This window comes from Sinocyclocheilus grahami, unplaced genomic scaffold, assembly GCF_001515645.1.
Source record: "Sinocyclocheilus grahami isolate Dianchi unplaced genomic scaffold, SAMN03320097.WGS_v1.1 scaffold517.1, whole genome shotgun sequence".
In the NCBI taxonomy this organism is placed as follows: Eukaryota; Metazoa; Chordata; class Actinopteri; order Cypriniformes; family Cyprinidae; genus Sinocyclocheilus; species Sinocyclocheilus grahami.
The window spans coordinates 360,330-384,903 of record NW_015505696.1 but is presented as its reverse complement, the minus strand read 5'-3'; the positions used below and the strand labels follow the sequence as shown (position 1 = coordinate 384,903).

At 37.3% G+C, this 24,574-nt stretch overlaps 3 protein-coding genes across 6 annotated transcripts in view; all 3 read left to right on the top strand.

The window, feature by feature from the left end:
• Positions 1 to 18,208, top strand: part of LOC107554876 (phosphatidate phosphatase LPIN2-like) — a 25,574-nt gene extending 7,366 nt beyond the window's left edge. For 2 of the 3 annotated variants that reach the window (XM_016237513.1, XM_016237511.1), the window contains exons 2-21: positions 1,782 to 1,982; positions 4,318 to 4,413; positions 4,500 to 4,732; positions 5,990 to 6,097; positions 6,206 to 6,311; positions 7,893 to 8,493; positions 8,774 to 8,917; positions 9,003 to 9,096; positions 9,742 to 9,935; positions 10,226 to 10,319; positions 11,068 to 11,137; positions 11,216 to 11,308; positions 11,482 to 11,555; positions 12,121 to 12,250; positions 13,190 to 13,338; positions 13,423 to 13,509; positions 14,373 to 14,525; positions 14,625 to 14,739; positions 14,823 to 14,926; positions 17,232 to 18,208. In XM_016237513.1, the coding sequence (XP_016092999.1) occupies positions 1,791 to 1,982; positions 4,318 to 4,413; positions 4,500 to 4,732; positions 5,990 to 6,097; positions 6,206 to 6,311; positions 7,893 to 8,493; positions 8,774 to 8,917; positions 9,003 to 9,096; positions 9,742 to 9,935; positions 10,226 to 10,319; positions 11,068 to 11,137; positions 11,216 to 11,308; positions 11,482 to 11,555; positions 12,121 to 12,250; positions 13,190 to 13,338; positions 13,423 to 13,509; positions 14,373 to 14,525; positions 14,625 to 14,739; positions 14,823 to 14,926; positions 17,232 to 17,376 (2,982 nt within the window). In that variant the 5' untranslated portion in view covers positions 1,782 to 1,790 and the 3' untranslated portion in view covers positions 17,377 to 18,208. Of the gene's footprint in view, positions 1 to 1,781; positions 1,983 to 2,687; positions 2,896 to 4,317; positions 4,414 to 4,499; positions 4,733 to 5,989; positions 6,098 to 6,205; positions 6,312 to 7,892; positions 8,494 to 8,773; positions 8,918 to 9,002; positions 9,097 to 9,741; positions 9,936 to 10,225; positions 10,320 to 11,067; positions 11,138 to 11,215; positions 11,309 to 11,481; positions 11,556 to 12,120; positions 12,251 to 13,189; positions 13,339 to 13,422; positions 13,510 to 14,372; positions 14,526 to 14,624; positions 14,740 to 14,822; positions 14,927 to 17,231 lie in introns of those variants that run through there. The other variant, XM_016237512.1, reaches the window with a different exon arrangement.
• A 704-nt stretch (positions 18,209 to 18,912) lies between these two features.
• LOC107554858 (tripartite motif-containing protein 14-like) lies at positions 18,913 to 21,721 on the top strand. Its single transcript, XM_016237496.1, has 2 exons — positions 18,913 to 18,933; positions 20,781 to 21,721. The coding sequence occupies exons 1-2, from the start codon at positions 18,913 to 18,915 to the stop codon at positions 21,303 to 21,305; spliced, it is 546 nt and encodes a 181-aa protein (XP_016092982.1). The 3' UTR covers positions 21,306 to 21,721.
• Positions 21,722 to 22,220: 499 nt separating this feature from the next.
• Positions 22,221 to 24,574, top strand: part of LOC107554877 (transmembrane protein adipocyte-associated 1 homolog) — an 8,776-nt gene continuing 6,422 nt past the window's right edge. Inside the window, exons 1-2 of one of the 2 annotated variants that reach the window (XM_016237514.1) lie at positions 22,221 to 22,361; positions 23,314 to 23,478. In XM_016237514.1, coding sequence (XP_016093000.1) covers positions 23,315 to 23,478 — 164 coding nt within the window. In that variant the 5' untranslated portion in view covers positions 22,221 to 22,361; position 23,314. Of the gene's footprint in view, positions 22,362 to 23,300; positions 23,479 to 24,574 lie in introns of both variants that reach the window. The other variant, XM_016237515.1, reaches the window with a different exon arrangement.

Sequence of the window (24,574 nt, the reverse complement as noted above, 5' to 3'; positions counted from 1 at the left end):
ACGTTTTAGCAGTGGAGACATTTGCAGAGAAGGAAGAGAGGAGAAACTGATACACACTAAGGTCAGTAGAATTTTTTTATTTGCGCCACTTCCTCTCTGCAGCCCTGTGCCTAGAGCGATGCTCACGGAGGACATCGGACGGCCAAGGGGCAGAGGGGGGAAGTGCGTGCTGGTTTGGTCTGGATGAAAGGGGGCAAAAGTTGTCTAAGCAAGATGTTAGAGTGGAGCAAAGAGTATCAGTAGCAGTATTAGTGTCCAGTGCTGAAAACTGAGAGGGTGGAGGAAGTGAGGATGAAACCATAGAGGATAGGCGAGAGGGAGAGTGTGAGCGTAGGTTACGCCGAAAGGTGACCTGCGGAGGAGTGTGTGTTGTGTCCGGAGTCAGTCTGAGGTTAGAAGTGATGAGGAAGTGGTCTGAGGTGTGCAACGGAGTAACTAAAGTGTTGTCAGTGGCGCAGTAGTGTGTTTAGATAAGGTCTAGTCAGTTAGCTGATTTGTGAGTAGTCATAGTAGACACTCGCTTGAGGTCGAATGAGGCAAGCAGAGTGTTGAAGTCAGCAGCCTGGGGCTTTTCTAGGTGGATGTTGAAGTCACTGAGTAGTAGCAGAGGAGTACCGTCATCAGGGAAATTTGAGAGTAACACACCCAACTCCTCCAAGAAGTTACCCAGTTGAGTTTGGGGTCGATAAATAACTACAAAGTGGATTTGAACAGGGTGGGTAATAGTAATTGCGTGTGATTGAAATGAACTGATGCCAGTAAGAAATGGTAGAGGATCAAATTTCCATTCATTTCAGATAAGTAGATTAGTACCTCCACCCCTCCCAATCGGGTGAGGGGTGTGGGAAAATGTGAAATTAGTGGAGAGGGCTGCAGGAGTGGCAGTGTCCTCAGGTTTGATCCAGGTCTCAGTTACCATGAGGTTGAGACTTAAATGAGCAGCAATAGATGAAATAAAATCTGCTTTGTTTACAGCAGTCTGGCTGTTCCAGAGGCCAATTGGAATAGAGAGTAAAGTAGTAGAGGACATAGGGACAGTAAGCAGAAGTAATCAAATCAAAAGGTCAGGTCGGGTCATAGATGTGTCATGGCGACACAACTATGTTAATATGTTTGCTGTGCAAAGTATTTTCTATGCAACATAGTATTTTCCTTAGGTTGACACATTATAAGGCTAGATTTACACTTTTTATAAGACTATATTTTAGATTAATGCCAGAAATCTCTTTAAGTTGATCCTTTAGCATTTTGCTTAATATATATATATTTAACCAGCTATGTCATCCTCAGACTAACCGTGATGTCGGACCACTGGGAGCTTGTAGGAAAAAGGAGAGGTTGCAACATGTTCAGGTGTTTCTTAATGTCAACATCAAATCATATTTCACCCTATTAAACTTCTCCTTTATTCCTGGACTGCTCTTATTGTGAATGATTCATCAGTGCAGGTTATTCTAAAGAAAAAGTAACTTGCTCCACTAATGCACCAAAGCGATGTGGAACAAACACACTTATTCTAGTGTGGTAACACACCTGACAGTATTGCTTATTATGTATTTGTCATTTTTATATTACGTCAAATCCAGTTTGACAAATGTAGGCGCTCTAGGTTTTGGCATGACTTCAAATCTGCCAACATGTCATGATGATAAAGTTGAGATGTTGCGCACTGTCTGACTTTTGCTCCGTGTGCAAAGGTCACAGTTGTACTTTAAGTCTCAGGAACATCTAAGGGGACAAATATTATCTAAATCGCACATTTGTATGCTTTGTCTCTTCAGTCCCAGACCATGAACTACGTGGGTCAGCTGGCAGAGACGGTGTTTGTGACCGTGAAGGAACTGTATCGCGGTCTGAATCCGGCCACGCTCACCGGCGGCATCGACGTCATCGTGGTTCGCCAGCCTGATGGCAGCTACCAGTGCTCACCGTTTCACGTGCGCTTCGGGAAACTCGGAGTCCTGCGGTCCAAAGAGAAAGTGGTGAGGTGGAAATGTGTTAAACTGAAGTTACCTACCATCAGTCACTACTCGCTAGTTATTAGTGCAAGTTAGTTGTTATGTGACAGCTGTGTTTATGATCTGTCCCGCTCAGATTGAGCAACCGATTAGTTAAAGCTGTCGTGCTTGTCTGACAGAATGTTCCTCTTTCTCAGAACTAACCAAGCTTAAACACTAGAGCATGGGTAGAACATCTTATTAGCAGGAAATAGTTACTAGGAAGTGCAAGTGCTTTCATAAATGTGTCAAAAAACACGGCTAGCGCATTTGATCAGATTTATGACTATTAAAAATGAAAAACATGGGAAACACATTTTGTTAGATCGTGATGACTGTGAAGTTTTCATTTAACAGCTGTGGCATTACATTTAACTGAATTAAATTTGACTTTTTTTACAGCAAATTTAATGGCAGTGGAATTTTAACCTAATTAAATTTAACTTTAGTTAATTCATTTTTATTTTACAGCAAATGTAATCATATTTTCATTCAACAGCAATTACATTTCACTTAACTTGTAAAATAATACTGCTAAATAAAAAATATGCATTGCATTAAATTTGCTGTCAAATTAAATTGTTCAATTAAGTTAAATAAAATTCCTCTGCTGTTAAATGAAAATAGGTCTGCCATTAAATTTGCTTTTATGACAAATATTATCTAAATCGCACATTTGTATGCTTTGTCTCTTCAGTCCCAGACCATGAACTACGTGGGTCAGCTGGCAGAGACGGTGTTTGTGACCGTGAAGGAACTGTATCGCGGTCTGAATCCGGCCACGCTCACCGGTGGCATCGACGTCATCGTGGTTCGCCAGCCTGATGGCAGCTACCAGTGCTCACCGTTTCACGTGCGCTTCGGGAAACTCGGAGTCCTGCGGTCCAAAGAGAAAGTGGTGAGGTGGAAATGTGTTAAACTGAAGTTACCTACCATCAGTCACTACTCACTAGTTATTAGTGCAAGTTAGTTGTTATGTGACAGCTGTGTTTATGATCTGTCCCGCTCAGATTGAGCAACCGATTAGTTAAAGCTGTCGTGCTTGTCTGACAGAATGTTCCTCTTTCTCAGAACTAACCAAGCTTAAACACTAGAGCATGGGTAGAACATCTTATTAGCAGGAAATAGTTACTAGGAAGTGCAAGTGCTTTCATAAATGTGTCAAAAAACACGGCTAGCGCATTTGATCAGATTTATGACTATTAAAAATGAAAAACATGGGAAACACATTTTGTTAGATCGTGATGACTGTGAAGTTTTCATTTAACAGCTGTGGCATTACATTTAACTGAATTAAATTTGACTTTTTTTACAGCAAATTTAATGGCAGTGGAATTTTAACCTAATTAAATTTAACTTTAGTTAATTCATTTTTATTTTACAGCAAATGTAATCATATTTTCATTCAACAGCAATTACATTTCACTTAACTTGTAAAATAATACTGCTAAATAAAAAATATGCATTGCATTAAATTTGCTGTCAAATTAAATTGTTCAATTAAGTTAAATAAAATTCCTCTGCTGTTAAATGAAAATAGGTCTGCCATTAAATTTGCTTTTATCATTTTAAATGATAAATTAAATAGTTTAATTGAAGTAAATTTAATTAAGTTAAAATGCCATTGCTGTTAAATGAAAACTTGACTGCTATTCAATTAATAAAAATTAATGATTTATTTTATTTTAATTTAATGCAGTTATATTTTCGTTCAACACCAATTGCATTTAGCTTAATTAGATTGAATTGAATTAAACTTAACAGTTTAAATCTTATAATTTTTTTAATAATTTAATGGCAGTCATATTTTGATTTAATAGCAATGAAATTTAATTTAACATAACTGAACTTCATTTAATTTAACATTTTATTTTATTTTACAGCAAATGTAATGCATATTTTCATAAAAAAATATTATTTTAATTGCATTTTCTTAATGTTTACTTATAATGTTTGTCAAATCTTGTTGCACGATGAGTTTCATGGCCATTTCTACTCTTTCTAACCATTACAATTATTATAATTTTTTGCATCTGTACTTTTAAGTCTTCTATATGTAATAGACCTCTGCGAATCGGCATACTCCATTCTGTGTACAGAATCTGTGTTGCTATGTAAATGTGGGCGTGTGTATGTTAATGAGCTCATGAATAATGAATGAGGCTTGAGTGTTTCAATCGTTTCTATTTCAAATAAGTGAAGAAAATCGTATTTCCCTCGTTAGTTGGTTGGTTTTTAGAATTCGTATTTCTAAGCCAGCAAACCGGAGACATGCTGCTCCTCGTTCAGGTCGTATAATGCTGTATTCGTCCCTCCACAGGTGGATATTGAGATCAATGGAGAGCCTGTGAGCCTGCATATGAAGCTGGGAGATAACGGAGAGGCGTTCTTCGTGGAGGAGAACGAGGATTTTGAGGTCTGTCCAGATGAATGTGAGTCCTCCAAACTCTCCTGTAATGTTCTGCTGTGGTTTTCACGATACTCTCTCTGTGTCCGTTTCAGACGAGGGTTCCCGCTCACCTCTGCACCTCTCCGATCCCCACCGATGTCCCAGAAGTGTCTGAGGTGATCGAGTCTCTCTCCAGCGCCGCGTCTTCCTCCAACCGCCGCAAAAAGCGCCGCAGGAAACGGGCTCGTTCAGACACGCATGTGCATGAGGATGCCAGCTCCTCCTCAGACGAGAAAGAAAGTCTAGATCAGGATGTCCTCAAGGAGGAGTCGCTTTTGGCAGCAAGGTTAGAGGTTTACTAAGATTAATGTACATTTACTTTTCCAGAAATTTCTGAAATTGTCTGAAAGATTGTTGGCGAAGCTCTAGCTCACGGGGGCCAGTTACAACTTATGCACGGCTAAATATTTTTGCATTGCACCATTAAACCTAGTCGAAACGTAACTGTACTAAACTAAATACTTATGGACACCTCCGACTTGGAGTAATATTTGGAATATAATAACAGACTGACTGAACTGCATTAATAAACTCGTGTTTTACCTGACAAACTTCAATCCTTTAGACACAACACAAACCTGACCTAAACAGCACATCAAATAAAATCAATCTTAATAAATAAATGTCATTTCTGATAATTGTTTGGTATCAGTATTTTATTGATCCTAATTCATTTCAAATACAGTTTTTGAATGTTATTCACATGTAAGAATATCTATGCATGTTATTCATGGTTTTTAAGTTGTACCGTTTTTACCGTTAGTTGCAAAATAAGTTAGAATCAAAAACTGAAATTCACAGCATTTCAAAACAACTTCTGCTTATTTATTTGAAAGCTACTATTGGATCATTGCTGGTAAACGTCATATTATGCGACTACGCATTACTTTTAATAGAGCTTGCAACATACTAGCTACGTTTTGCATTTAGAACAAATGGTGCAACTAAATTAAATATGCACAGTTAAAAATGTTGCGACATTTCATGTGATTTTACAGTAAAATGCTGGTAAATGTAAAGTCATCTTATTTTTTACAGGACCGTTCTGATCTGTGGAAGTCAGTGGCTACTAGCAGCTGTTTGGTTACCAACATTATTAAAAATATCTTGCACGCTAAAAATGGTTACCAGAACTGTACTGTAAAAAAATACGGTAGCAACATTTTAAGTTTTACAGATTAAACTTAAATTTACAGTAAAAGAAATTGAATATTTCGTTAACAAAGTTTATCACAAGTAACTTTTCCACAAGTTGAGGTAAATACTGTTAATTAGAAGTCATAAACACAAATACAAAACACCATCACGGTAACACATGACACTAAAACAATGCACTAAACATTAATTTAACAACATGAGATGTAGGATAAAACCCTAGTGTAGTACATACCGAGAAGAAAGAGTTATTTCAATGAAAAACCATCAAATGTAAACGGTTACAGAGATTTCTGGAAATGTCAATTTACCGTTTTGCACTGTAAATAATTTGGGCGAACTGTCCCTTTAAGAAGTTCCGTCACATTTGTGTTTTTGCTCTCGTCAGTAAGTCTGTGTACTACTCTCTGTCGGAGGAACTCTACGAGGAACCGTCTGGAGCTCAGAGCAGAGACGTTCATCCTCACTCTGAAGGAGAGTGTTCTGTGAATGAGAGGTAGTTATAGATCTTTGAGCTGTGTAGTTCGGCCCAGTTGTTCTCTTTCTCTGCTGGTATCATGGATATCTAAAGGCAAAGCTCTGCTTGTGTTGTCTCTGTCTGTAGTGTGTTCTTCAGTCGTCCCTCCTCTCCTAAGAGTGATTCAGAGTTGTGTAAGCCGCAGGAGTCTCTAGGGCCCCAGATGCAGTGGAACTGGGGCGCTTTTCCCAAGGTAAATGCATACTGCATGCATACAGCTTTCATCGCGGATAACGTCACTCCAGAATGGCAGAATGTTCCAAAACCAAGTGAGCTGCCTTCCTAGGCGGTATTTTTAGACATCATATGTCTGCTCTGAACAAGGCTGTTATAATAAAGCAATAAGCCGTGAGAAGCCGTGGTGTACAGTGAATTTATAACAGCTGAGGGGCGTTGTTAGGCACGACGCGAAGCGAAATAAAGTGAAAATAAAGTGTAATGATATTAATAAAAACAGTATTCTTCCACCAAACAATGTAGCTCCTCAGAAACAGTTGTGGTTGCAATAAAGTGGCTGTCGAGCAACACACAGAAGTAAACAAAGGTGTGTGTTGTAGAGTAATTTACTACAGCTTCGAATGCGACTCAACCAATCAGAATCAAGGACCGGAACTCTCCGTTTTATAAAACTAGATTATTACATTTTCTGAAGAGCGTTTGAGTGATGTTTGCTTGTGCAAAACTCACTGTCTGATGTGAAGAAGTCCACCCAGTTTGGGTTCCTCATTCAGGGGAAGTCCGTGGGAGTTTTTGTATCAATCCCAGAATGCACTGCATTCAGCTCAGTCAACAACAGAAAAATTTGTTTTCAGTGTTTTATTTATTATTGATAGAAAATAGACTATTAAAAGTTCAGTCGTTTTGTGTTCACAGTATTTTCTGTGCTTGTTAACTTGCTGTTAGACTATTTGAGCTCTGTTTATCGTTGATATACTGTTAAAGTTTTTGTTCAAATTTGGAATAAGTACAGTATTTCTTTTTATATTTTGTTTCACATTCATTTTAAAGTTTTTGTGTTTTTGTAATTTTTATTAGTTTTTTTTAATATGTCTATATAGTTTTTTATAAATTTTTATTTATTAGTTTTAGTTTATTTAGTTTGAGTTATTTTAGTACATCAAGTTAAACTGAATGAAAATAAGAAATGATGCCCTGGCATCTAACTGAAGTAAAATAAGTTTAAAAAATGTATATTTCATTTTATTTCAGTTTTTCAGTATTTAAAATAACTTTTTTATGGTTTAAAAAAAGTTTATGGTCAGTAAGAATTTTACAAAAAGAATAAAAGAATAGTTTTATTCAGCAAGAATGCATTAAATTGATCAAAAGTGACATTAAAGACATATTACTAAACATTTCTGTTTCAAATAAAAGCTGTTCATTTCATCAAAGAATCCTGGGGAAATATTTATCTCAATTCCACAAAATTAAAAAACTTTTTTTTTTTTCAACATTGATAATAATCAGAAATGTAGCAAATCAGCATATTAGTATGATTTCTGAAGTGACACTGAAGACTGGTTTCAAAATTCAGATTTGATCACAGAAATCAATTACATTTGAACAGATATTCACATAGAAAATAGTTATTTTAAATTGCACTAATATTTCACAATATTGCTTTGGTGAGCAGAAGAGACTTCTTTCAAAATAATTTAAAAAAATCTTTCCGACCCCAAACTTTGGAACAGTAGTGTACGAGGTTCCATTTCATTAGGATGCTGCCTTATAAGGGCACAACGCAGCTCACTCGGGGTTTCTTCTGCTTGTGTAGGTGTGTCCGGCGGAGAGGGATGAATCTGATTCGCTGCGAGACCCGCCCATCACGCCCTCTGACCACTCCCACTTCCGCACGATCCATCGACAAGCATCCATTGACATGGACAGCACTGACTCTGCAGCGACGGTGACCGTAGTGAGACCCGAACCTCAGATTGGTACGACCGGCCCTGTTCCATCAGATGACACTCGTACAGTTGTTTCTTCTTCAGTTAACACACAACTAGACATCAAGGTCACCGAAACGCATGTAGTGACCTTTCAGTCCGCAGACGACTCCTTCCCACAGGCCTGGACTGGTCTGGAAAACAAAGAGACCAAAGACTTCAGCGTTAGCAGCACAGACAATCACACTCAGACCTATAACATAACCAGCTCTACTAACACAGTGCACGGGACCGGTGCTGTCAGCAGCGCAGCTAGTTCAGACGCCGTGGCTCATGTAGGAAGCCAAGAAACCGGTGATGAGAATAATGTCTCGGTCGCCTCCAAAATCCAAACCGTCACATTCGGTGAGACTGAAACAAATACAGTTATAGAAGCAGAAACGGAGGTCAACTCAGCGGACACAATCACCGTCACTCGCTCTGTGGGAGGCCAAAGACTTCAGCGTTAGCAGCACAAACAATCACACTCAGACCTATAACATAACCAGCTCTACTAACACAGTGCACGGGACCGGTGCTGTCAGCAGTGCAGCTAGTTCAGACGCCGTGGCTCATGTAGGAAGCCAAGAAACCGGTGATGAGAATAATGTCTCGGTCGCCTCCAAAATCCAAACCGTCACATTCGGTGAGACTGAAACAAATACAGTTATAGAAGCAGAAACGGAGGTCAACTCAGCGGACACAATCACCGTCACTCGCTCTGTGGGAGGCTCAGAGGAGGGGGCGGGATTAGAGACTTCACAGACCAATCAGAATGCTGGAGTGACACCAGCTCTGGAGTCCATCATCAAATCAGAGGATCCGGCGCTTCTTGAGACCTCGAAAGCGACAGTCTCTCAGGACAAGAAGAAAGGTAGTGTTTACGTTATCTGTACTTATTCCAATGCAGTAATTCAGCGTTGAAAATGATTTGAACTGTGCGTGTTGTTTTTTTCTAGTCAAGCGGAATCATCATTTGGGACCATCTGATATCTATCTAGACGACCTCTCCAGGCTTGACCCTGAAGCTGCTGCCCTCTATTTTCCAAAGAGGTTAGAAGCTTTATTATCCAACATGCTGAACCAATTTATTTTAAATAAAAAATTTTTTTTTATTGTTTTATTTGTTTGTTTTATTTCTGATATTTGACACAATCACTAAATGATTGTTAGACTACAACAACAACAACAAAATATATTAATTGAGTGTATTATTATTATTATTAATAGCAAATTAATAATAAAAATAAAATAAAACTATTTTATCCTAGTTGTTTTTTCTCTGCTTTTTGACAAAATAACTAAATGATTGTAGGACTACAGCAATAAAATATAATATTCATTGAGCATATTATTATTAATAGCAAAATAATAATAAAAATAAAATAATTTAGTTGTTTTATCTCAGCTTTTTTACAAAATGACTGAATGATTCTAGGACTATAGCAATACAAATATAATATTCATTATATATAATTTAATATATATATATATAAAGCATAATATTGGCCAAATCTGTTGTTATCATTATTATTGATAATAATAATATTTTACGTGTTTTATATATTTATGCAAAGTTGTTTTGTGATCTATAAATCACAAATATTTTTTCATCTTTATTATGATTATTCTCACTTGAGAATGAATGGCTGTGATGATCCGAACGATACACTGACTCCCGTCTCTCTATGTTTTCAGCGAGACAGAGTCGTCAGATCTGCGCTCGGCTCATGGGCCGGATGCGTCTCCTCCCTCGGGTCAGCTGTCTCCTCAGTCACTGGGCAGCGCTAACGCAGACAGCGGCACCGAGTATCTGTCCGACTCTACCACAGACACGCTGGACGTGACCATGTCTCTGTGTGGGAGAGGAGACATCAGTCAGATCAGTAAAGGTAACGAGTGAGACAAACACCAATAAATCTCAACCATGTTCATTCACAACATCAACACTTTGTTGGTTTGCCGTCGTCTCAGTGTGCTTTGTAGCTCCGCCCACTGTGAAATCGTATTGGTCTACACTCCTTCTCCAAATAACCATATCTTGAACATCAAATATATTATGATTGGCTGTGATTTTGTTGTTTCATGCAGTATTTTATTTCCAGTGAGGACAGAAAAATGATTTATGCTAACGTCTTTGGCTCTTCCTGTTTTTTATTTTTATTTTTTGCATGTGCTGCAGAGAAGTTCGTGGAGCATCTTGTGAAGTATCAAGACTTTGTCAACAACCCTGGAATCGTTGAAGACCCAAACCTTGTAATCTGCATCAACTCAAAGTTAGCATGTGTTATATTCATTTACTAAAGCAATAGGCAACAAAATAGCAGTGTGTAGTACAGCAATGTTCAATAGTAATCACATTAAACATGACATTCCCTGTAAAATAGTCAGCCTAACTGTAGGTTGGTTATAGTCGCTAGCAAACTTGGCACATTAACATTGTATTAAAGTTACAGGTGTGAGTATATCGGCTTCAGACATGCCTCATCCAATCAGATTTTAGAGCAAGAGTTGTTTATTTGTTTTAAATGGGCATTTAATCACGTTTGCGGTATGAAAATATTATAATATGTTACCCTGCAGCACAAAAGCAGTGTTAAGTCGCTGGGGTATATTTGTAGAAATAGACAAAAAAAACATTGTATGGGTCAAAATTATAGATTTTTCTTTTATGCCAAAAATCATTAGGATATTAAGTAAAGATCATGTTCCATGAAGATATTTTGTAAATTTCCTACCGTAAATATATCAAAACTTAATGTTTGATTAGTAATATGCATTGCTAAGAACTTCATTTGGACAACTTTAAAGATGATTTTCTCAATATTTAGATTTTTTTTGCACCCTCAGATTCCAGATTTTCAAATAGTTGCATCTCAGCTAAATATTGTCCTATCCTAACAAACCACACATCAATGGAAAGCTTATTTATTAAGCGTGTTGTTGTATAAATCCCAATGGCTGGTTTTGTGTTCATGTGTCACATATGGCTCTTGTTTTAGCTTTGTGGTCGATTTGTTTCAGGTATTATAACTGGGCTGTGGCGGCTCCAATGATTCTGTCAGTTCAGGCTTTCCAGAAGACTTTACCAAAGGTACATGGGGTCAGAGATCTTTGATTACTGCTTCACTGACTAACCATTCAGAGATAACGACTTGTTTTTCTGTCGTAGAGCACCATTGAGCAACTAGTCAAAGATAAGATGCCAAAAAAGTCTGGCCGCTGGTGGTTCTCCTGGAGGAGGAAAGATCTGAACAACATTGCGGTAAAAACTCAATCTGAAACCGAATCTAACAGTACAGAAATACGTTTTAAGACATGAAACGAGCAACTCTGCTGTGCAGTTTCCCTTTAAGAGACTGATAAGCCCAGTATCTGCTGACTGCGCCTGAGTATCTCTAATGCTGCATTGCACATTCATTTTTTTTCTCATATTAGGGAAGTCAAAAGCCTGACGCAGAGGGGAATCAGCTTGAAGCATCTGCCGCTATCGCTGGACCATCTTCACTGAAGTAAAACGCGTGTTTGCATGCATGCAAAAAATGATGCACTCAGTATTTTTTCCTGATTATAAACTTTGACAGAAATAATTGAGAAGGATATTTGACAAATCTGTTTAAAACAATTTTAACTCGCATACTGTTGCATGCTAGTATACCACCCATAGTGCACAAAAATGAGTTCAGATTAAATTAAAAAATGTCTAGAAAAACATCATGCATTCACGCCAACAGTTGTCAGTATAAAGTACTAAGCTACAGGACAAATAAGAGCCATCTAAACTAAAACAAAACTTTCAATCGAATGCATCACATTTTAAAGCACTTCCTTCTCTTTGCACTAAATCTCATGCAACCAAAGTTTTTTAATATATTGCATAATTGTGTAAGCTTATTATGAAAGCAGCATGTACAGATGGGCTTCCTCTCTTATCCAGAGAGCACTTGACCTTTGACACACTGAGTCTTTCTTCAGTTTAACATGATGAAAGGCAGTATTATCAAGACTGTTGGCTGACTGCGCATTGCTTATTTGATCTTTGACCCAGTAAATCCATTTGTGTTTCTGTGCATGCAGGAGTTCTGTTGAACTCTCGAGTGATGAGGATGGCTCTGTCTCCATGAGGAAGAACAGTGAAGCGATGGACACAGCGCAGTGCATCAGTCAGATGTACCTCAAATCCCTCCGGCTGACCTCTGAGCAGATCGTAAGAGTCACGTCAACAGCATCATCATCATCTGTGTGTCGCAGAGTTCAGTCACCAGCGAGTCCTACTGTCTGGACACGAATTGAAAATTTATCTAGACATGCTTCCACGTCTAATTCAATTTCACCTCAAAAGAAATAAATAAGAAATAATATGTTGCATGTAGATAATATAAACCCTAATTTTAAGACCATTAATGCTCTTTTTATTACTGTGTTAAAGTAGTGAGAGGGTTTTTTATGGAAGCTTGTTTCTGCCATGGGATAAAAAATAAAAAAGTCACAATTCCGACTGTTTTTCTCGCTTTTCTGAATTTATATCTATTTTTCTCACAATTGTGAGATATAAACTCAAAATTGCAAGACAAACGCAGAATTGTGAAATATAAACTTTCAATTCTGAGATTAAAGTCGCAATGAATTTTTTTTCATCCACAATAGCTTGTTTGTGCCACGGAATAAAAAATAAGGTAATTGCAACTTTTTATCTAGAAAATTTGCGAGACACAAAATTGTGGGGGGAAAAAGTCAGAATTTTGAGCTAAAAAAAATTTAAATGACCTTTTTATTTTTTATTCTGTCATGGAAACTGCTGCCATAGTTTTTTTTAATTTTTTGCATTACAATAATGATCATTTGGGTTGAAAATTAATGTAAATGTCACAATGCAACAAAAAAAAGCTTAATTGAAAATTTAAAGGAAACAATTTTAAATAATATTTTGCATGTACATAATGATGCTAGATAATATGAATTCATTACTACATTACAATAGTGAGTTTTTTGCATTACTTAACACTCCCAAATATAGGCTGCATTATTGAAAATACTACCTGAACATTTCTTACTGAACAGTTAGTGTTCAATGTGCATTGGCTTAAAATAATTTCTGATATTTTCTCTCTGTGTGTGTGTGTGTGTGTGTGTGTGTGTGTGGCAGGAGAGTCTGAATCTGCGTGAAGGAGCTAATACGGTTGTGTTCAGTGTGACCACACAGTATCAGGGCACCTGCCGCTGTGAAGCCGCCATTTATCTGTGGAGCTACGACGACAAACTCATCATCTCAGACATCGATGGGACCATCACCAAGTGCGTCTCTCTGAATCTTTGCAGGATTTAGGTTAATATCTGTGACATTACGCTGATGGTTGTTCACCTTTCTCTCTGTATCAGGTCAGATGCTCTGGGGCACATTTTACCGCAGCTGGGGAAAGACTGGACTCATCACGGCATCGCCAAACTATATCACAAGATACATCAGTAAGAAACACACACGCTTTAATTCTCAAGTTTCTGATTTAATAAAACACTTCTTTTTCACTATAAATATGTGCAAATTTTAATATTTCGTTTTGACAGATACAGAAAGTTTAAAGCGGCAGCAATGCAAATATAGTGCTTTTCACCTGCTTTTCACCTGAGATGCACTATAAATGAGGGGATGTCATGTAATTAATTGCATATCTATATTTGCTGAGAAAGTCCAACAGGCATTTGCTTTGTTGCGTCACATCTCGCTATTTTATTTTCAGTGTTGTGCTATGAGCATAAACAGTTTTAAACTTTCAACCATTCTGTTCGGGCCTGTTTAGCTGTTTTTGAATTATGTTATGTGATTTATTTGCATATATTAATTTATATAATTGATTTATTGACTGCCCTGTTAATACTTTTTTTTTCAGCAAGGATGCATTAAATTGATCAAAAGTGACAATAAAGACATTTATAATGTTACAAAAGATTTCTATTTCTAATAAATACTGTTCTTTTGAACTTTCTATTCTTCAAAGAATTCTGAAAAATACTTTCAACATTGATAATAATCAGAAATGTTTATTATACTGATTTCTGAAGATCATGTGACACTGAAGACTGGAGGAATGATGCTGAAAATACAGCTGCGCATCACAGAAATACAGTACAGTTTAATACCTATAATTACATAGAAAACTGTTATTTTAAATTGTAATAATATTTCACAATTTTTACTGTACTTTTGATCAAATAAATGCCTTGGTGAGCAGAAGAGACTTCTTTCAAAAACATAAAAAAAACTACCAACCCCAAACGTTTGAATAGAAGTGTATTTATGAATAATTTTTGATATGGTTCTTCTCTTGCAGGAATGGTTATAAGTTCCTGTACTGTTCGGCTCGAGCTATAGGCATGGCAGACATCACTAAGGGTTACTTGCAGTGGGTAAATGATCAAGGAACGGTTCTACCAAAAGGCCCAGTGCTTCTGGCTCCCAGCAGCCTGTTCTCAGCCTTACACAGGTGAGCAGATACAGATCATTAATGTAGATCACAGCCATCTCTACCACTTCTGTTAATGTAAGTCTGTGTGTGTGTGTGTGTGTGTGTGTTCGTTCTCAGGGAGGTGATTGAGAAGAAGCCGGAGGTGTTTAAGATCGCCTGTCTCACTGATATCAGAGATCTGTTCAGTCCTGTCACACAGCCCTTCTACGCCGCCTTCGGCAACAGAACTAATGTGAGCTTTCCTTCAGTGTTACAAACATGTGCATCTCCCAGAAATGATGGGAAGGCCTGACTGTATTTTGCGCCTGTGTGTAGGATGCATATGCGTATAAGGAGGTGGGTGTACCTGAGACTCACATATTCACTGTGAACCCCAAAGGAGAACTCATTCAAGAAAAGACCAAAGGAAACAAGTCCTCGTAAGTCACATCTCACACACACACAGACAAACACACAGACACACTCAGACACGCACTCACACAGACACGCACTCGCACACACAGAAACACACACACATAGACACAGACAGACAAACACACTCACACACACACACACACAGACAAACACACACACACACACACAGAGACAGACACACACACGCACACAGAAACACACACACAGAAACAGACACGCACTCGCACACACAGAAACACTCACACACACACACACACACAGACAGACAGACACACACACACACACACACAGAGACAGACACACACACGCACACAGAAACACACACACAGAAACACACACACAGACACGCACTCGCACACACAGAAACACTCACACACACACACACACACACACAGACAGACAGACACACACAACACACACAGACAAACACACACAGAAACACACACACACAGAAACACACTCACACAGAAACACACACACACACACATGTACACTACATGTTTGGAATAATTAAGATTTTTTTATGTTTCTGAAAGAAGTCTCTTCTGCTGCAAATCTGCATTTATTTGATCAAAAATACAGTAAAAACAGTAATATTGTGAAAGTATTTAAAATAGCTGTTTTCTATGTGAGTATCTGTTAAACTGTAATGTATTTCTGTGATGCGCAGCTGTATTTTCAGCATCATTACTCCAGTCTTCAGTGTCACATGATCTTCAGAAATCAGTATAATATGCTGATTTGCTTCTAAGAAACATTTCTGATTATTATCAATGTTGAAACAGTCGTGCTGCTGAATATTTTTGTGGAAACCGTGATGCATTTTATTTTCAGGATTCTTTGATGAATAGAAAGTTATTTGATTAATAAATATTATAGATGTCTTTAATGTCACTTTTGATCAATTTAATGCATCCTTGATGGAATTTATTTTTTATTTTTACTGACCCCATACTTTTAAAATATAGTGTATCATATTTTCAACAAAAACAGTAAGCAGCAAATACTTTTTTTGTTAACATTGATAATAATAAGAAATGTTTCTGGAGTAATAGCTGCTGAAAATTCAGCTTTGAATCAATGTTGAACACAGTCGTGCTGCTGAATATTTTTGTGGAAACCGTGATGCATTTTATTTTCAGGATTCTTTGATGAATAGAACGTTATTTGATTAATAAATATTATAGATGTCTTTAATGTCACTTTTGATCAATTTAATGCATCCTTGATGGAATTTATTTTTTATTTTTACTGACCCCATACTTTTAAAATATAGTGTATCATATTTTCCACAAAAACAGTAAGCAGCAAATACTTTTTTTGTTAACATTGATAATAATAAGAAATGTTTCTGGAGTAATAGCTGCTGAAAATTCAGCTTTGATCACAGGAATAAATTACATTTTAAAATATATTCAAATAGAAAATGTTTCACAATATCACTGCTTTTACTGTATTTTTGGTCAAATAAATGCAGCTTTGGGGAGCAGAAGAGGCGTCTTTCAAAAGCATTTAAAAATCGTAATTATTCCAAACCTTTTACCAGCATATACACAACCGAATGGTATCTTAAAGGAGTATTTCACCCAGAATGATTGTCATCATTTACTCACTTCTGTGTTCATTAATAATATTCACAATAAAAAACAAAGCAGTCATTTTGTTTGACTTGCGCGTGTGTGTGTGTGTGTCTGTCTGTGTGTCTGTCTGTGTATGTGTGTGTCTGTCTGTGTGTCTGTCTGTGTATGTATGTGTCTGTCTGTGTATGTGTGTGTGTGTGTGTGTGTGTGTCTGTGTGTGTGTGTGTATGTATGTGTCTGTCTGTGTATGTGTGTGTGTGTGTGTGTCTGTCTGTGTGTGTGTGTGTGTGTGTGTGTGTCTGTCTGTGTGTGTGTGTGTGTGTGTGTGTGTCTGTCTGTGTGTGTGTGTGTGTGTCCAATAAAAAACAAAGCAGTCATTTTGTTTGACTTGCGCGTGTGTGTGTGTGTGTGTGTGTGTGTGTGTGTCTGTCTGTCTGGCGCTGCTGTTGGCTGAACTGCGGCGGATCGGTCAGTCGGGCCGGAAGGACACTATTGACATGTGGGCGCCGTATCTGCCGCAGTATGTGGACGCGGTCAGCTCTCGTAAGTGTCACACGCTTCTGCCACATCAAGTGTTCAAATAATGAAAACATTTCACACACCATATGTATTATAAAGCATCAATACAAATCAACAAAAACCGTGGCAGGGATTAAATCATTAAAAGGGTCATATGTGCGCGTGCGTACGTGTGTGTGTGTGTGTGTGTGTGTGTGTGTGTATGTTTCAGATACTCTCATCTCAGCGAGCTGGTGGATCACTTCTTCCCCTTCATCTGTAAAGATCCAACCACGTCCTTCGACTGTCCCGAGTTCAGTCATTTCTCCTTCTGGAGAGAGCCGCTGCCTCCGCTGGACCTCGCTGACCTGATCTAGACACAAACTCTATCTGGAGTTCAGCTATACCTCTTTCTCAGCATTTCTTCTCATTGTCCTCTAATGTTTATATGAGCCGAATGTGTCTGTGCATTTACAGCCAAACCTGCTGTAGCATTAAACCAGGAGACACACACACACACACAACCCTGTGAATCTATGCAAACACAATGCTAATAGTATAACACTACACTGAGCATCTCTTTCTTCATCAGAATTGCCCAGAGAAGCTCTTTTGACCCCACAGATAGAAACAAACGCATTAAACTGTGCGAACGCCGCGTGTGCCTTCATATAAGCCCATGCACTGATCTGGGGTTCTCATGAATGTATGTTCATTTCAACTTCTCTGCCAAATAATGGCCTTTGACCGTTATTATTATTATGTGTTCCTTTTAAATAATTTTTACTATTACTTTGAGTGGTTACTGTAAGAGTGTGAGTTTATTTCATCAGCTGAACTGTATTTTTATTTATTTTGAGCATTCAAATTGAGCTAAAACAAAGACAATCTGTATGTATTTGTCTTCCATTTGTTGTATTTAAAAGAACATTGAAACAATAAAAAAAAACACTTTAAAGTTCACTCGACCGGACTTTCATATAGTTAGTGGTGTTTCCCAAAGCAAGCATCACCTGCTCCTTCATTAAATCCTTGCATCTTGCATACTTTATTTAAGGATGCATCCAAACGTTGAGCTCTGATAAAAGCATCCTGGTTAGTTTTATGCTAATATCTGTACAGTACAGGCAGTTCTGGCATAAAGAAGGACATATCAACCAACAACGCTGTTCAAATAATATGACTGAAATATTGAATATTATATACTCATGTTAGTGTTATTTTTAGTTAGGTACACGTCTGACTCTTTTTGACCAAAATAAAGAGATATTTTAGTAATATTAATATTTTTTTTTTATTTATTATAAAAAAAATAACCCTCTAACACTAGCATCCTCTATTCTTTTGACTTGTTTTTCTTTTTACTCATTATATATATATATTATTGCTCTTTTGTTAGTTTTGACTGCTTGTATTGTCCTCATTTATAAGTTACTTTGGATAAAAGTGTCTATGACTAAATGTAAATTACATGTTATAAATGCTTTGTTAAATAAAATGATATTTATTAAATAATATATAAACGAGAAATAATTATTAAATGACAGCTACCTCAATTAAAATTAAAAGTTCTCGTATAACAATTAAAAGTCCTTTTTTTTATGTTGACAATAACTGGCAAAAATATGTTGAAAATATATTGCTTATATGTTATTAATAAAATATTAAATAATAAAAAATAAAATTTTATTTTCCTAAACTTTTTTTTGGACGTTTTTCATATCAATAGAGCCGTTTTATTATATTTTTTTCTTGTGTGGATTCAAATAAAAACCAAAATAAAGATGAATCATCCTCATCGTCATCTTCACTCTTGTCTGTACAGTGTGTGGGTTTCAGATGCATCAGGAAGCAGCAGGGTTTGTTCAGTAAAGGTGTGTGTGGCTGTAAATGCAGATTAGCTGTGGCTCTCGATGCGAGGAGCAAGAGCGCAGGTAAGTGCATTATACACACATTAAACCGACCGTTCTGAAGTATTGTGGCACGAGCTGAACCCATAAATGACCGAATCGCTCCGGGTGCTGGAGGCGGCGCGACGGTAACGCAATGGGGAACCAAACTCACGGCTTCTGCGTCGCGTTCGGCTCGATTCACATGAAAACATCATATTGCGTTGCAATCATAACTGAACACAGCTCGACGTGCATTCTGGGTAAGACTCCCACGGTTTTATGCTGGAAAATGGCTGCACATGAAGAGCTAGAAGCTGCTCTGCCGCACGCGGTAAACAACTGCAGGGTTGAGATTTAGGGCATGAAAGAGAGTGGCGTGGCTTAGCGGTTCACTGGGCAGCCGGCTGTTAGAGGAAGGTGTGAAGGTCGAGCCTCGCTTGCACTGACGCGCCGCTAGTTGGCGTCCCGTCGCTTCAGTTTCTGATCACAAATTATGTTTATTTCCAGATTAAAACGAGTACGGTGGCAGAGAAGTGCAAAGCAAATCACAATTCTGAAAACAAAATAACAAATTACAAACGCAAATGCAAGTCTAAAAAACAAAATAACAATTCAGAAAGCACAACAACAATTCAGAAAACATTATAACAAGTCAGAAAACACAACGGCAAATCAGACAAACCGGAAAAGGTAGGTATAGTTTGAGACAGCACCATTGGTTTGGGATTACTCACAAAATCCTGCTATTTTAACATAGTGTAAATAGCATTTGCTAAACATACTGCTTTTTTCACTTAGTGTAAATAGAATCCATTGCTAATACAGGATTTGAAACTGGAGGGAAAAAAAGTTCGGCAAAAGGCGGGATGGAACCCGGGTCAATCGCGTCAAAAAGCCAAGGTCACACACTTATCCATCTGCACCACTGGAGCTAATGATTTACAGCCGCTTTTAACTAAGTGTAAATAGATACTCCGTATTTTTTATTCCATAGTAAGGGCAGTTCATACAATACATTTAAACTGAGCTACTTTAACACCATCTCCGAACTTTCTACTACGACTCTGCTGTTCTTCGGCTGGTTCTTCTCTGTATACGTTGATTGACAGATGTCTCGTCCAGTCAGCGGTGAGTAATCCCAAACCAATGGCGCCGTCTCAAGCTATACCTACCTTTTCCGGTTTGTCTGATTTGTCGTTGTGTTTTCTGACTTGTTATAATGTTTTCTGAATTGTTGTTGTGCTTTTTGAATTGTTATTTTGTTTTTTAGACTTGCATTTGCGTTCGTAATTTGTTATTTTGTTTTCAGAGTTGTGATTTGCTTTGCACTTCTCTGCCACCGTAGATATCCTTTTGTTTTGAGCGCATCATATCAACAAGACGGGCGATTATCAATATAATAAACTCAGTTTCTGTGTGGAAGCCCAATTCCGCTACAGGGGGGAAAAATCATGCTTATGTAAATCGTTGTGAGATTAAAAAAAAAAGTTATGACATGAAACGTCGACAAACAGCTGTGACATAAAACAATTATTTCAACTTTTTATCTAATTATATTTTTTTCTCAGAATTTCTTTTTTTTTTCCATAATTTTAATTTTAATTCCAAAATTATGACGTAATTTAATAATATCATAATTATGACTTTTTTTATCTCATAATGTTGTTGACTTTGTCTCATAATTATGGCTTAGTTACATTTTGTGATAATTGACTTTTTATCTCAAAAATTGCAACTTTTTATCTCATTATTATGACTTAGCATCTCACAATTTTGACTTTTTATGTCATAATTATGACATTTTCAAAATTATGATGTGCCAAAAAATTATGCTTAGGTAAATCATTGTTGTGAGATAAAATGTTTTTAATGTTCAATTATGACATAAGGTGACCTTCAACCCTGATACCATCCATCCCAACCTGGTCTTGTCCGAAGACCTCAAAACGGTGTCTTTTAGCGCGGCCAAACAGCCGTATCCGGCCAGATCTCAGAGGTTTTCCAGTTTCTTCCAGGCTTTGAGCTCCCAGAGCTTCGTCCGAGGAGAACATCTCTGGGACTTCCAGGCTGAAGGCTGTGCTTGGGTTCTGGCCGTGTGTTACGGCGAACTGCCCAGATCTGGTTCTGGAAGCGGTCTGGAGAGCAGCGCTGGATCCTGGTGCCTCATGTACTGCGATAACCTTCTGAGGGCGTACGAGAAAGGAAAGGACACGCCGCTTAGACGCACGCCGTCTCTGAAGAGGATGGAGATACGCCTCAGCTTTAGCACCGGCACTTTAGCGTTTAACAGCGTCAGCGATTTAAGTGGGGATAAAACTCACCTGCACACTTTTAAAGTCAGCTTCGCGCAGCCGGTGTATCTGGCTGTAAGGATGATGTCTGGTCAACCCAAAGCACACATCACTGTCAACTAGTGACTGACCACTAGAGAAACCCACTTGCTTCTGCATTGCTTTCACCTTATGCAACCAACTGCTAAAATAATTTCTTAGACCATATTCATCCATACTTATCCTGTTGTCACGATGTTATGATGCAATACGTCATTAATGTTCACTTACGCACTCAATGCATCTTGCTGCACTAGATTGTCACATGCATTCGGTTTGCATTATTTAATTTAATCAATATGCAGTGTTCCTCAACTCGTGTTTGACATTTGTTTAACTTCAATAATAATAATAGCATGTTTGTTAATACTTGCATTATTATTTTTTAATCAATATGCAGTGTTCCTCAACTCATGTGTTAGGTTTTGAGCATGTGACATTTGTCTAACTTCAATAATACAAGACCACTTTACATCGAAAACAATTCTAATTCTGTTTCTATGCTGTGCTTTTCTTATAACATGTTTGTTAATACTTGTTTCTGTCTAAATTTAAATAAACAGCGTCTACCATTTTCTAGATATTTTATTATAGTGTATTATTTACTGTATAAATATAGTATCTATATAGTAAACCCTAAGGTTTGTTTTATTTTAATGTTGTCTTTTATTTTGAAGTGTAGTCTCGTTTTCGTTTTATTATATAAATATACATTTTAGTGTTACTTATTATCATCAAAACTATGTAATGTTAAAGCATAGATGTGTACATGTGAATTATGTTTATAAATAAGATTTAAATATAAGTAATTTAACAAATAACACGTGCACATCATTAAATATTAGTAGTGCAATCTAAAATAACAAAAATAAAGCAAATGAAATAAAGATACGGTGCAGAGTAAGCTATAAAAAGTACACACATGTATTAAGTGGTCGCTTTGAGTCTTTTATTATGAAAGGGCGCATAGGTGGCCGCCATCTTTGATATGGTGACGCATTCACGCCGACTGACGCATCAGGTTCATTCCGTCTGTAAACAACAAACACCGACGAAAGTTATTATGCCTCAGCTAATAACTTATGATCCCGTTAATCCTGAAGCACACCGCCTCTGATCTGAGAGCCTCAGCAGTTAAAGGTGAGCGCTGTGTTTGCGGTTCTGAGGAATTGTGTCATATGATACATGATCAAAGAAACATGTCAGTAAACATACAGACAGATTCAGCTTCACTGGCGCTTTATGCTTGAAACATTCCGATCTCTTACGAAATGTAACATTTTTTTATTAAATCGATTCGAAAATGTTTGTGATGTCTGACTCAAAGTATAGACGATTACAGTGTTTATTTTAATATTTTTTGTTTGCACTTTAACTTGCTATGTGCTTTGTAATTTGTATTAGTTTTTAAATGAAATTTCAGTCTAGCTTTAATTTCTTTTTATTTCACTTTTACTTCATTTCAGTTTTGTACTTAAACTTATGTATTTCAGTTTCAATTTTTTTATTTTAAAGTCCTTTTTGTGTTGAACTATTGTGTCTCATTCCCGCGGAGAAACTTTGTTACATTTCATGAATTCGAAACATTCCGATCTCTTACGAAATGTAACATTTTTTATTAAATTGATTTGAAAGTGTTTGTGATGTCTGGTTTAAGCCAGTCAGTAAATTGTCAAATTGGGGCTGTTATATTAATATTATTCATATACTGTTACAGTTTTTGTTAATATTTTAATTAGTGTTTTTTTTTTCATTTTAACTTTAGTAATATTGCTATGTGCTTTGTCATTTTTATTAGTATTTTTAATTATATTTCAGTCTAGCCTTAATTTCTGTTTATTTCAGTTCATGTTTCACATTTCAGTTTTAGTCATTTTAGTACTTAAATTTATTTATTTCAGTTAGTTGCCAAGGCAACAAGTCCTTCTTATGTTGGACTGTTGTGTCATTGTGTCAAAATGACACAGTTGTGAATCTAATCATCTGTATTTTTTATTATTAACTCCTAGAAATCAGTGTTTTGCATGCAAATAGTAGTTTGTATGTTATATGTGTAAGTCTGAGTGTAAACTGAAGCAGAGGTTTAATCCAGAATGCTGGAGACGGTGACTGATGGGGGAAGTTTGCTCCGTTATGCCAATACCAGTGTGTTTCCCACCGCGGACAACAGCTCTGAGTTCAACCCTGACCATGAGAACAACATCACCAAACCACACAGATGCCTGCAGATCCTGTACGACGACATCGGGCGCTCAAGGTACGGCCGTTTCTGCTGTAGGACACATACGTGTGCTTGTTACTGTGAAATATCACTGCACATTCATGCATGTCTGATATATGAGTTACTGTAAATATGCGAGAAGTCTGGGATCTTTGCCAATGCCTGAATGTAGTTTCTAAGCTCATATACTGAAGAGTTTCTCTCAGATACAGTAGACGCTTGTGTGAAGCGTGTGATTTTAGTGCTGGAGGATTTTTTACATGAGCTTTCAGTTCTGCTTTGGTTTCTGTGCTGTGACGACGACTCTGTAATTTTATTAAGATTCTCCTGGGCTTTGTGTTCCTTTGAGGACTTTCGTGTTACTGAATGTCTTCAGTGACGGCAGATGTTTGGTGGTTTTCATGACAACTCTCCTTGTTTTTAAAAAAATCATAAATCAGCAAATTAACTAGAAAGAAAAACAGGTCTATAGTTTTGTGTTGTCTGTTGAATGTTGTCGGTAAACTTCAGAGAAAAGATTTTCAAACTTGCACCAAAAAAAGAACAATATTTCCTGTGAAACTTGAGCTGTGGCAGTCAGAATAATATTCTCATTACAATAATGTTTTATTTTAAACTACTGTTCAGAAGTTTAGTGTCAGTAAGATGTTTTTGAAAGAAGTTTGTTCTGCTCGTCAAGGCTGCATTTATTTGATCAAAAATACAGTAAAAGATGAATTTTTTTTTAAATATTATAATTAAAAAAACTGTTTTCTATGTGAATATCTGTTAATATGTAATTTATTTCTGTGATCAAAGCTGAATTTTCAGCATCATTTCTTCAGTCTTGTGTGTGTGTTTGTGTGTCTGTGTGTGTGTGTGTGTGTGTCTGTGTGTGTCTGTGTGTGTCTGTGTGTGTCTGTGTGTGTGAGTGTGTGTGTGTGTGTGTGTGTGTGTGAGTGTGTGTGTCTGTGTGTGTCTGTGAGTCTGTGTGTGTCTCTGTGTGTGTCTCTCTGTGCTGTGTGTGTGTGTCTGTGTGTGTGTATGTGTGTGCTGTGTGTGTGTGAGTCTGTGAGTGTGTGTGTGTGTGTGTGTGTGTGTGTGTGTGTGTGTGTGTGTGTGTGGAGGAGAGGGTCTGCTCTACACAAAGGTT

Bases quoted from the DNA above. Each gene is read 5' to 3' on its own strand.
- LOC107554858 (XM_016237496.1), top strand. From the start codon at position 18,913: ATGCGAGGAGCAAGAGCGCAG. The intron at 18,934-20,780 runs GTAAGTGCATTA...TTATGACATAAG, and splicing joins TGCGAGGAGCAAGAGCGCAG to GTGACCTTCAACCCTGATAC.